The sequence below is a fragment of the Dasypus novemcinctus genome, chromosome 1 (genome assembly GCF_030445035.2).
Source record: "Dasypus novemcinctus isolate mDasNov1 chromosome 1, mDasNov1.1.hap2, whole genome shotgun sequence".
Taxonomy (NCBI): Eukaryota; Metazoa; Chordata; class Mammalia; order Cingulata; family Dasypodidae; genus Dasypus; species Dasypus novemcinctus.
Window position 1 is genome coordinate 116,207,766 of NC_080673.1, and position 13,704 is coordinate 116,221,469.

The 13,704-nt window shown below is 34.0% G+C and overlaps 1 protein-coding gene across 10 annotated transcripts in view; it reads right to left on the reverse strand.

Moving 5' to 3' along the window:
* Positions 1-4,732: 4,732 nt before the first annotated feature.
* The window catches only part of NUDT9 (nudix hydrolase 9), an 85,058-nt gene continuing 76,086 nt past the window's right edge, over positions 4,733-13,704 (reverse strand). For all 10 annotated transcript variants that reach the window (XM_058295782.1, XM_071215600.1, XM_058295776.1 and 7 more), the window contains 3 exons: positions 13,173-13,319; positions 11,909-11,993; positions 4,733-6,420 (listed from right to left, as the gene is read on the reverse strand). In XM_058295782.1, coding sequence (XP_058151765.1) covers positions 6,242-6,420; positions 11,909-11,993; positions 13,173-13,319 — 411 coding nt within the window. In that variant the 3' untranslated portion in view covers positions 4,733-6,241. The remainder of the gene's footprint in view (positions 6,421-11,908; positions 11,994-13,172; positions 13,320-13,704) is intronic.

Genomic DNA, 13,704 nt, shown 5'->3' on the forward strand with positions numbered 1-13,704 from the left:
GCTCTGATACCAAGGAATTATCAAGGATTTTATTTTACAGAAAGGAGTTCTTAAGGCTACTTACGTTAGTTTCTAAGCTATGAATGTAAACACAATACTTATACCTGAATTACATTTGGGCCCAACATAACGGTTAAATCCTTTTATGTCCAATTTTTGAAAACCAAATTTAGGTAAAAAATTACATTCATATATAGAGCCCCTGGATGACAAAACTAAGTTGTTATCTTAGATCACCATTGACAAGCACTGGTAACTGTCTAATATTCCAAACAATTTGTACTGCCTGTTCCTTAGAAGATTATTATGCTCCTGGAAATGTTGCAGTATACTTATTTCATTAATTCTAACGTATTTTCCATATTTTAGCATCTCTGAAATTAAGATGTCTCACAAACATGTGACAGAGAGTAACGTGTCAAATAGTATTTTTTCATGATATAATTGTGCATTTTATAATAACATCTCAAAACAAATGAAATACAGTAATCCCAGAAAAGCATTTTAACTTCACCTTGTATTCCTTTGCATCTATTGACTATATCCATGCCTTCCACATCTATATAAATGAAATCTATGAGTCTAATTTGTGTTTATTATAGTCTGAATATGCAGGGCACAGGAGGCAAGAAATCTTCCACTGCATACTTTGCAACAAATGAACTTTCAAAGGAATGAGGGAGCTTTTAAAATTTTTGTTTGGGGATTCAAATTTATACTTCTATACTCCCATTTCTTTGAACTTATAAATGTTGACCATTGAAAATGCTGTTTATCCAAAGATAAAAGGGCAAGCAACAGGTAACTAGTCTTAAATGCTAAATTTCTAAATACTTGAACTCATAATTGCTAATTATCTTGGTTTTAGTAGGGGCACAGTGTATTTTTTTGTTGTTGTTGCTTGATTCAGTCAGATTTTAAATTGATAAAAAATCCAGAGTCTTGGCTTATGATTAGAATTTAGGAACCCCCATTAATATTTTAAGCTTAAAATTACATATATCTTTGTGGCAATAAAAAGAATCACTACTATTTAAAATGGAATTTCTTCCTACCACCAGATGGCAGAAGAGTATTAAAAGCAGGCAAAGAATGATTTCTTACTGTAAAGAAACTGGTGGATTTGCAAGATCAATATAAACAAAACATATTCTTGGGTTTTAGGTTTGACTAAGTGAGCAAAATAATCATACCTCCTAGGGAAAAAAAAATTAAAATCCACCAGACGCTAAGCTTGGCCAACTGAGGTTGAGCTCCCTGAGAGCAGTGTCTTGTTCACTGCTATTCCCAGCTACTAGATGAGTGCCACGATGTAAGAACTGCTCAATAAATACTGGAGGGAGGATGGAATGGATGAATAAAAAAATAAAAAAACACAAAATGCTCACATTTTTCTTCCTTTTCCTTCTGATCCAGATTTGGTAATTATGCTTAAATCTTCCTTTAAGAAAGTATTTAAACAAACACAAAACAAAAACTTGAAGAGTCTTCATGTTGGAGAGGAACTTAATACCAAAAATTAATGGTTAAAAACCCCAACTCCCCACAAAAAAAATTAAAAAAAATTAATGTCTAACACTCATTTGGAGGACTAATAGTTATTGATATTTTTTCTCTGCTTTGACTCATTTAAGGTACAAATTCTCAAATATTGTTGAAAAGTGAAATTCCTAATATCTGAAACTTTTCATGATCATGTGGAGGAAACCCAGGGACCAGTACAACAAAAAGTATTTGAAGTTAAATGACCTGGGGATGTAAATGCCAGCTCTGCCATATTAAATAACTTTACTACTTTGGAACAATCTTAAACTTCTTTGAATCTTATTTTTCCTAGATGGTTTAACAAAGTCCATTTCACCTCTAAAATGTTATGCTTACATCTGTCACTAATGGGAAAAAATGGTACTCTTATTGAAAGGTAATCTGTTTATAGTATAAAATCTTGTTTTAATCTTATTTTGACAAGATTTTACTGAATAATTACATACAATGCGAATGACTCAGTCACAGCCAAAAAAGTCATGTACGCTATAGCACATTAATTCCAAATTTTAAAATGCTATTCCAATTGTAGGAAACGACATTATTAAAGTTTTCTTTCATAAGGAAGTTATCCCAAATACAGTCTTTTTTCCAACCAAGACTTCCAAGAAATCCCTGTTATATTTGGAGTCCACAAAAGAAAAGTCCTTTGTTTTTAATCAGATGAAATATATCTTTACAGAAAAGTTGAAGCTCCCTTCATCTCCTCACAACTTTATTACCTCCAATATCCTGAAGAAAATACTATGATAAATTTTGTATGAATTCTTCCAAACCATTTTGATACATTTAAATATAGTATCCATACATGTTATTATTGTTTGATCTGTTCATAAATTCCCATGTTAAATATTAAAATTTAAATTTTACATTTAAAAAAGATAGCACTTGTATGGAAGTATACACAGTGGGTTTCCATTTATCAAACATGCTGATCTTAAGCATTCAGATCAGTTTTTATCTTGCTTATTATATGGTGACTACAGTTACAACGTAGTTAGAAGAAAATATTTCTGTGAATTACAGGAATTTAAATCTAGATATTGTGTCATTTTTTAAAACTTCTGTATATACTAAGTAAAACATTAAGCGGCAAAGTGGAATTTTTCAATAAAAACAAAGATTTTCATACACAAAATACTTAACATATACCACATAAATTAAAAATAAGTTAAGCGGATGTGGCTCAAGCAATTGGACTCCCGTCTACCATAGGGGGTCCAAGTTCAGTTCCCAGGGCCTCCTGGTGAAGGCGAGAGTGACCAGCAGCACGGAGAGCTGACCTGCAACACAAGCTGATGTAACAACATGATGCAACATAAACAAAAAAAGACACAGAAGAAACACAATGAGAGACACAACAAACCAGGGAGCTGAGGTAGCTCAAGTGATTGAATGCCTCTCTCCTAAGTTGTAGGTCCCAGGATAGGTTCCCAGTGCCTCCTAAAGAGAAGAGAAGAGAAGCAGACACAGAAGAATGTGCAGCAGATGGACAGAGCAGAAAGTAAGTGCAAGCAGCAAGGGGGGGCGGGGAATAAATAAAAAATAAATCTTAAAAAAAATAAGTTAAAAATAAACCAATTGACAGCATCAATCATTGATTTTTCTCTTTCACAATCACTTCTATCTTGAACCAACTGGGGGTAAATAATTTTTATTAAAACTTCCCAGAAGTGGACTTGGCCCAGTGGATAGGGTGTCCGTCTACCACATGGGAAGTCCGCGGTTCAAACCCCAGGCTTCCTTGACCCGTGTGGAGCTGGCCCGTGCACAGTGCTGATGCGTGCAAGGAGTGCCGTGCCACGCAGGGGTGCCCCCCACGTAGGGGAGCCCCATGCGCAAGGAGTGTGCCCTGAAAGGAGAGCTGCCCAGCGCAAAACAAAGTGCAGCCTGCCCAAGAATGGCACCACACACACAGAGAGCTGATGCAGCAAGATGACCCAACAACAAAGATTCCCGTGCTGCTGACAACAACAGAAGTGGACAAAAAGAACATGTAGCAAATGGACAAAAAGAACAGACAACTGGGGCGGGGGTGGGCAGGGGAGGGCAGGGGGAAGGGGAGAGAAATAAATAAATCTTGAAAAAAAAACTTTGTATAACTAATAGATTAATGATAATATCTTTTTTTAATTTTAGGACTTCTTTGAGATAAGGCTTTATATCTATAATTTTATTGACAAAAGTGACATTTAATTTCAGGAAAGGTAAGAATAACTCTCCTGAAATATAAAAACATATCACAAAAATAGAAACAATACACAAATTTTTTTAAAAAATGAATTAAAAAAAAAAAATCACAAAATTAAACCCAACTGACTGACCCAAATTAAATCTGATGAGTGATAACTGTATATTACCTCCAAGATCTTTCAATTTGAATTTTTCCTGAAAGAGTATTCTTTTCATAATGTCCATAATATTTCATTAAATTTAGGTTTACAGAAATACATGCAATAGCAAGTGAAGAAAATTCAAACTGTAAATTTTACCTCAGGCTTATTTTTGTCATATGGACAATTGATAGTAAATGAGAAAAAAGCCTGCTGTGAAACTACTAAGCCTAGAAATGTCCTGATCTCAAGGTAAGGCCACCATTAATCATTAGCTCACTTGGTGAAAAGGCTATAAACCTTGAGATTTCTACTTTGAATCTCACCCAAATGTGCTTTTATTTAATATATATATATATAAAAAATATATATATATATATATATAATAATATATATATATAAAAAAAGGGTATATATCCCTTTTTGTAAATATCTGAGTAAGTCCATTAAAATTATATACAATATGTATTTATATTAATCTACCTGGTATTCTCAATCCTGATTTTAAAAAAGAAATTAGATTTTCACCCATTTGCTTTCCTTGGGCAAATTTTGTTGCTCTAAAGTGTTTATTTAGTACCTCTTACCACTTCAAACACTCTTTATTAGGCCATCACAGGCCTGGTAGGGGAAATTACAGCTGAAGATTCAATTTATCAGCATTTAGGAATAATAGAACCACATTATTTTCTACCTCCCAGCATATATGATTACACCAATAATAACCCAGAAGCAATAAAATAACCATAAAATGGGAGGCATGAGTGGAGAAGAAATAGAAATTATGGTAAAAGTATCTTTAGATACTAACTATAACCTGTATTGTCTATTTCTAACAAATAATTTTCACACTATTATCTCAGCAGTATTCTTTATTATGGTTACTAAAATCTCCAAATACCTTTCAAGCACTATCACACATTTTAAAATATTTTTATCTTGAGGTTAATAGCCTCAGGTTGCGTCCACTTTGGTAAATTAATAACACGATGAAAGTCAGTGTAAACAAGCACAAATTAATTACAAATGCTTTCTGCAAAGGATATATTTTTCAATCGGTTTATTAAAGCCCCACGAGTATTTTTTTAAATATGCCAACCACAAGAAGTCATGAGCATAAGAAAGTTTATACTGTAAGACAAGAGCAGCATTTAGCCTCTAAGAATGGTTAGAATTTTCAAGTGCCCTCTTTAGATACAAAATATTTACTTTTAAAGTAGTTATGGTCTTATGTAACAAGTTTCGCATATGCTTTTCTGAGTTTGAGATACTGTCAAAAGTCTGAAAACACCTGTTGGCAAGAAAAATACCAATTGCGACCACGTACCTTTAATTTATTATATAAAATGTTTTTAGGCCAAAATTATGTAAGCAATTTCTACTCTGCCAGCCAAAGCAGGTGTGGTGCTTACCTTTCAAGTCACAAGCCACAAATGCTTTACTAGGGATAACATGAGTACTGTTTATGCAACATAGAATCTTTAAAACTGCATAAAGTCACAAATCAAAAGATGCATAACCTTAGTAGGGGATATAATAGAAAGAGAATAGAATTGGGAACCACACAGTTTTTGATACAAATCCTAGCTCTGTCGCTTATTGAACAAACCTTACACAACTTTTATAAATATCAATTTGTCTGTAAAATGAAAATTCTATCACCTAACTTTATAGGATCATTGTGAGAATTAAGTGATAGAAGGTAGATATTCAATATTTATTTATTGTTACTACCCACTTTACCAAATGTCTCTAAAGGAAAAAAACTATCATTTATATCTAAGACATAAAAACAAGTCTGAACGCAATAAAACCTAGCAATATAGGAGGAAATGTTCCTCCAGAAATGTCCTAAGGTAACAAGACACATATAAAGCAAAATGCACAGCAAATAATTTAAAGATAACTCACAATATGCAATAAACTATATATCCAATGGTGTTCTTCCTAAAACAGGTGTATCCCTGAGACCTCACAAGATCAGTAGGGAAAAAAAGAACTGACAAACAAGAAACAGATGGAAAGCAGAAGTGACATCTGATCACAAATTTATCTTTATACTGAATACAATTCTTCAAAGAGCATCACTTGTTTAAATTTGATTTAAGCTATGCTTAGAGAGAATGCACACAAAATATGACTATAATCCTTTTCATTAGGAAATTGAAAATTCTATGTTCCATTTTACCATACTTATTAATAATTACTATGATGCAAAACTTGCAGATGCAAATTGTTTTGAAAATGAATAAAATAATTTCCAAGTGGGCTTTTTTTTTTTAATTGTATGAGTCCTGTGTGATAGTTTCTTCTTATCAGTACATGCTCTTTCTTTGACCTTTAGTTTACATGGAAACTTCCAGCTACAGCCCATGGCAGCCAGGGCCAGAGTCCTCACTCCAGTGTGCATCTCGCTTCTCTGCCACAAGTTTGATGAACTGAGAGTGACTGGCATAAAGCTTGAGTTTATCACTGATGTCGACCCATTTCACTCTTCCAGCATCATCTCCAGCTTCTAGGGTAATATTATCCATTATCTCACCTGATTACCAAAGAGAAAATATCACAAGAAAAAGTAATTAATTCATTTATTAATTTTTCAGCATAACTTTGTATCTTCAGGTATTCTTAATAAAAACAATCTTAAAGGATTGTTGTATTAGGTGGCCTAGTGAGTTAAAATCTAGAATGCTCTAAAATGTCCAACTTTAACCAAGTTCCTAAATATTAGGAAAAGGCATCAAGAGAAAAGATTTTTCTTTAATAAGTAAGAATATTAACTTTAAAAAAGAGTTCAATGGCTAAAATCCAAAATAACAACAACATCAAATGCTTGTGAGGATGTAGAGCAACAGGAACGCTCATTCACTGTTAGTGGAATGCAAACTGGTAAGCCACTTTGGAAAACAGTTTGGTAGTTTTTTTTACAGAGCTAAACATAGGCTTATCATATGATCCAGCAGTTGTGCTCCTAAGCATTTACTCAAAGAAATTGAAAACTTATGTCTACACAAAAATCACACATGAATATTTATTGCAGTTTCATTAATAACTGCCCAAAACTGGAAGCAACCAAGATGCCCTTCAATAAGTGAATGGCATATCCATTCAATGTACCACAGTGGACAATGATTCAGCAATAAAAAGAACTATCAAGCCACAAAAAGACACTTTAAATGCATATTGCTAAGTGAAAAAAGCCAGACAGGGGAAGCAGACTTGGCCCAATGGATAGGGCGTCTGCCTACCACGTGGGAGGTCCACGGTTCAAACCCTGGGCCTCCTTGACCCATGTGGAGCTGGTCCATGTGCAGTGCTGATGTGCACAAGGAGTGCCCTACCACGCAGGGGTGTCCCCCGCATAGGGGAGCCCCACATGCAAGGAGTGCTTCCCAGAAGGAGAGCTGCCCAGTGCAAAAGAAAGTTCAGCCTGCCCGAGAATGGTGCCGCACACCCGGAGAGCTGACACAACAAGATGACACAAAAAAAAGAAACACAGAATCCCGGTGCCACTGATAAGGATAGAAGTGTCACAGAAGAACAGGCAGCAAACGGACAGAGAGAGCAGACAACTGGGGGCGGGGGGAGAATAAATTTTAAAAAAAAAATCTTAAAAAAAAAAAAAAGCCAGTCAGAAAAGGCTACATATTGTATGACTCCAACTGTATGACATTCTAGAAAAGGCAAAACTACAGACAATAAACGATCATTGAAAGAAAAAACAATCGATCATTGGTTGTCACGGGTTCTGAGGGGGTCGGAGAGGTGAGAGGACAATAAGTATAGCACAAGGCATTTTTAGGGCACTGTAGACCATAATGGTAAATAATATGACATAATGCAGTTGTCAAAATCCATTCAAAATGAAGACTGGCCCCTAATGCAAACTATATACTTCAGTTATTAATAATGTTGATACATTGGTTATCACTTGTAACAAATGTGCCACACTAAAGCAAGATGATAATTAGAGGAAACCATGTGTGTGAATTGGTATGCTTTGTACTTTCTATGCAATTTTTCTACGAACTGAAAATTATTCTAAAAATAATGGTTTTTATTAAAAATAGAAGGGTTCATATTAAGTGAGCATGAAACCTTATATAAAAATAAATGCCAGATGAATTAAAGATATAAATATTAAAAAATGAAAAAAAAATTATTGATGACAAGTATTATAGTCTTACGGTGAATGGACTTTTCTAAGAATGATATCAAACCAGACACCATAAGAGAAATATTTATAAATTATCAAAAATTTAAAATGTCAGTCTTCTCAATGTTGGGAACGTAAATGGCATACCTCTAGAGAATAACTTGGCAGTGTTTATTAAGAGCTTTTTAAAGGGTTAATGCTCTTTGATTAGCATTCATTCAACAGATACTGGAGTGACTCTAATGCACCAGACTCTGCACTATGCACTGAGTTTACAAGCAACAATCTAGCAAATCTACTTTGAAGAATTTGTCCTAAAGAAATAAAGATACAAGCCCAAGTACTCATGGCAACATTATTTACACCTTAACGAATGTACACAACCAAACTTTCCATCAATGAGGCATTGATTAAATAAATGAGGGTACAGCTATACAATGAGCTCCCATATATCATTAAAAATGGATATATATTTATCATATATATATCAACTGACATGGCAATATGTCCATAAGATATTTTTAAGTGGAAACATCTAGCAACAAAATATAAAGTATAGTATGAGCCCATTTTTATTTTAAAACTACTATATGAAGTCTTGAAGAAGATAAACCAAAATGCTAATAGTGATTTTCTTTGGGTGGTGTTTTTTAAAAACTCTTCTGTATGCATCATTTGTTTTCTAAATTACTTGCAATAGACATGTATTATCTTTATAATATATTAGCATTATAATTAGTACACTTAAAATAACAAAATAATAAAGCTACTTCTTTAAAAAAAGAAATTATTAACTGAGCATACAGGAGTTTCTAAATTCCAATGATAAAATCATAGCTCTTTGAGTATGCTCACTGCAACTACAACGTTCAACCATCAATGGAGAACTAGAATTTAAAAGTAAACCTGAATCCAAAAGTAAAACTGAAGTATCTTATTTTCTAAATAAAAACTTCTTCTAATAACATGCTCTTTATTAGAATTAATAACGTCTGAAAAGTCCTTGTACTTCCTCCTTCTAGTCAATAAATTACATAAAACAAAATTTTAAAAAGTTTGAAGAGGGAAAGGGAAGGTGAAGGCAGTGATCTGAACAACCCATAAATGATACAATTAACCTGGATCGAAATCACTGTTTTTAACTTCAAAACAAATAGTTAACACATTTATCAGTACTATACTTAAGTCATAAAGACCTGCTTTTAAGGTATATTTTATTTGCATATTTCTCCCTGTGAAATATTTCTTCTGAATTCTCAATATCAGAAGGATTATTTCTTCTAATATCATCATTAGAATTCAACAAAGTTCAACAATCAAAAGCAAAGAAAGTAAACATGATAGATAATCTAGCTCCAACCCTCATTTTGAGTGAAAAAAATAAGTCCAAGAGGAATAGCAATTTGCACAAGATTACACAGTTTAAAAAGTCATGAGTCTGTCTGATAAACTGCCCACTTCATTTTGCTACAGATGAAAACAACATACTTAAAATGATTCCCCTCCCTCCTCCAATTTTTTTTTAAAACATGGACCAGAAAAAGTAATCATTTAATTACTTTTAGTATTTGGGTTTTTGGGGTATAGTTTTGTTTTTTAATAATGTAAGCTTATTATAAAATTATTTAAAAACAGTCACACAGATATAAAACCACGTTTCCCTAATCATTGCCACACTTCCTGCCAAAATCCTGAGTTGTTGGTGTTTTTGTTTTGTGCAAATGTACAAACCATACAAAGAATCTGACAACTTTAAGGTACATAATTTTAATGTCTAATTCATTATTTAAAGCACATAAATGCAACCTTAATTTCAAGTCCTACCAACAGATTAGAGAAATGCAGTCACTGACTATAACACTACTAAGCCTTTCTTCCACAACTCTTTTAATACCACATTTTTGGCTTCACAGAACTACAAAATTCAGTTCCTCAGGAGCAGGCAGGGATCATGTACACATTTTGATTGCTTAATACTGGTGTACTGTGGTGGTTTGAAGCTGTATATACCCCAGAAAACCACGTTCTTAAACTTACTCCATTCCTGTGGATGTGGGCCCATTGTAAGTAGGACTTTGTGATGAGGTTACTTCAGTTAAAGTGTGCCCCACCTCAATCAGGATGGGTCTTAATCCTATTACTGGAGTCCTTTATAAGCAAAATGAAATTCAGATAGCAGGAGAAAGCCCCTGAAAGAACACTCAGAAGCCAAAATCAACAAAATACTGAAAAGAAAGGAAGGGCTAGGAGAGGCTGCCATGTGCATTGCCATATGACAGAGGATACGTGGACCAAGGATCGCCAGCAGTGTGCCCCAGAATGCCAGTCTTTGGGAAGAAAGCGTTACCTTGATGACACCTTGATTTGGGCTTTCTCCTACCTTCAAAACCATAAGCTAATAAATTTCCATTGGTTAACACAACTATTTCATAGTATTTGCTTGAGCAGCCCAGAAAACTAAACAGATTTAAATGTGAGTGGCACCACTCACTAGTACTCCTAGTAATCTATTAGAAAAGTTTTTGCTTCTTGTCTGTGAAATTTTAAGTTTTGCTGGTCTAAAGGTCTTGGTTCCAAGAGAAGGAGTCCTTTCACCAGGAGAGAGAACAATGATTCCAATGAATTATAAGTTAAGACTGCCACCCAGCCACTTTGGTCGACTCATGTCTCTGAACAAGCAAAGAAGGGAATTATTGTACAGGCTGGGGTGACTGATCCTGATTATCAAGGAGAAATAAGATTATTACCACACAGTAGAGGTAAAGAAGAGTTAGCCTGGAATACAGAAGATTTCCTAGGGCATCTCATAGTACTACCATGCCCTGTAACTAAAGTAAATGGAAAACTACAACAACTCAATCCAGGTAAGACTACTAATGGCCCAGAAGTTTCAGGAATGAAGGTTTGAAACATCCCATCAGGAAAAGAACCACAGGCAGGTGAGGTGCTTCCTGAAGGTAAAGAAAACATGGAATGAGTAGTAGAAGAAGGTAGTTATAAATATGACCATGTAACCAGGTACAAAAATGAGGAGTGTAATGATTATGACTATTTCTTCCTCGTTTTAAATGTTTTTATATATACATGAAGCAATATCTTTGTTTTCATCCCTATCTTTACTCCCTTATCATATGACATAAATCTTAGGATGTCAAGTTAAGAGTGAATATTATCCAAGGACTAGCACACCCTATTCCGGAGATATTTAATGTATTTCTGGTTATACAAAGGACAGCTGAGTATTGTCAGGTGAAAATATGGCTGTTATTGTTTTTAGAGATTAAGTATGGTTTAAGGAAATATGTATGGGCGCCAAGTTGACAAGGGATGGACTTTGATGGTTAAGTTCATGTGTCAACTTAGCTAGTTATAATGTCCAGATGTTTGGTCAAAGAAGCACTGGTCTGATGGTTACTATGAGGACTTTTTTTTACTTTAAATCATCCGTAAATTGATTGTATGTATGGCTGATTACATCTACAATCAACTGAGGAGATTATCTTCAGCAATGAGAGAAGTCTAATCAATTGAAGGCCTTAAAAGGAAAACTGATGATTTCAGCAGTCAGAAAAGAGAATTTCCATCTCTATTTGAGCCAGCCAGCTTCTCCTGGGGAATTCATCTAAAATCTACACTGGAATATCAGCTTGTGGGACAAAAATCTCATAACATATATATATATATATATATATATATATATCCTGTTGGTTCTATTAATATTTCCCCAGAGAATCCTAGTACATACATATTCTTATAATCTATCTTTAATTGGCTTAAGAGGTTAAAATAGTCCAGATTTAAGTGTGCCCCAGGAGACTGGTTGGCTTAAATTGATCCTCTAAATCCTGGTCAGTTTAATAAAAAGTAAAATTACCTGTTTCATCATGGTAGTTCACAGCTTCTGTCTCCATCCATGCATTATCAGTGTTTCGAGGATCATCAACATATCCTTTGTATATCTATTTTCAAAAGAAGGAAGTTAAAAAGAGTCTAGGGTGAAAGAGGAATGGGTAGAGATGAAGCATATTGCCCTCACTAGAATTAGAAATGTAAATACAGACCCTTTAATACATCATTAGATATGCTTGTTGTAAATTTCCAAAGGAACAATATTTTCAGATACCTTTTGAGGTAGCTTTCAAATTCAAAAAACCCCAACATCTCAGATTCTAACTTCAGAATTTGAGATTAAGTCAAACTTGGGTCATATGGTTTTTTAAAAAGTTCCATAATTAAAGTATTTCTCTGTCTTAATAGATTCTGTGTCTATAGTTTTAGAAATACAAAGGTAGATTCTTCTAGTTAAACAAGATCGACAAATTGAAATTAATAAAGACTAATAGCTATTAATAAGTGAAAAGATCTGATCTAGCCATCTAATATAAAAATGACCAAATAAACTGGGCAATGTAGAGAAATAATTAAGAAACGCCAATTCAGGAAAGAAAACATAGCAATGCAAACAAAGCCAACAGAGAAAAGAGAAAGAGAATAGGGAAGAGAAGGAAAATCCTGTCCTATTCCTTATTATTAGTATACTATACCCTGTAAAGTGGTTTCAAAAAATTGCAGAGGGTATACACACAAAATAGACACGAGACCTAAATGGTTATCAACCAGAAAAACTTTGTGTAATATTAAATGTAAATGTCCTTTCAGAAAGAGCTAAAATCAAGCAAATTAAAAAAAAAAAAAAAGATTTTCTATTGGATAGGTACTTAGCCTGTGAAAATAGCTTCTAATTTGTCACATTAGCTCACACCTAGTCTAAAGAAAAACTGAGGGGACACAATTATTGTTAAAATAAATTTATAGGGATGTGGGGAGTGTAGTTATATGGGAACCTCATATTTTTTAATGTAACATTTTGTGTGATCTATGTATCTATAAAAAGAAAGAAAAAAATTAATAACAAAAATACGTAATTTATCTAAAATCTAGTGGGCTATAAAACTTTAAATAGAAACCTATTTATAGTGAAGATCTACTATGACATATTGTTTCTGTAAATATGTATTTCACATATTCAAGTATTCTACTTTATTTAAGGAAAGGATCTACCAGATTTCCAAGCAAACTTCAAGTCATTTCCATTAATCTACAAGACTAAATTCCTTCTAGGAATCATCAGTTCTTACCACTAGATGTTCCTCGCTGAAGAGTTTCTGCAACTGTTTTTCCATTTTTCTCTTTTCAGCACTGGATTTCTGTTTGGAGTTGAGAGCTTCCTCACCAAACTCTCTTTTCAGCGTGGCACTGATCTTCTCCCCCGGATCCACCATCCCCTAATAGTCACATTTTAAAAAGTAGTAAGCTTTGATTAATTCAGAAAATATTTATTGAGTGATGCAGTGGATATTTATTATTCTATCTCCCATAATAGTGATCCCCATTCTTCTAGGACATGTTCTTCTCTAACAGAAGCAGCCAATCACCTGCCACAGTGATTGGTCCAAGATTAGCCTATGGCAAGTAAAGACATCAGACTCTTAAGGAAGGAGACATGGCCTGGAGGCAAGAAAAAATTTAGCAAGTTCATACTTTCCCCATTATTTATTTCATTGACTCTAGTCACCTTGATTGCCTCACTCTTCCTAGGGGATGTCAGACTTCCTCACACTACAGGGCTACTGGATCTGGTTTTACCTCTGACCAGGATACTTTTCCCCA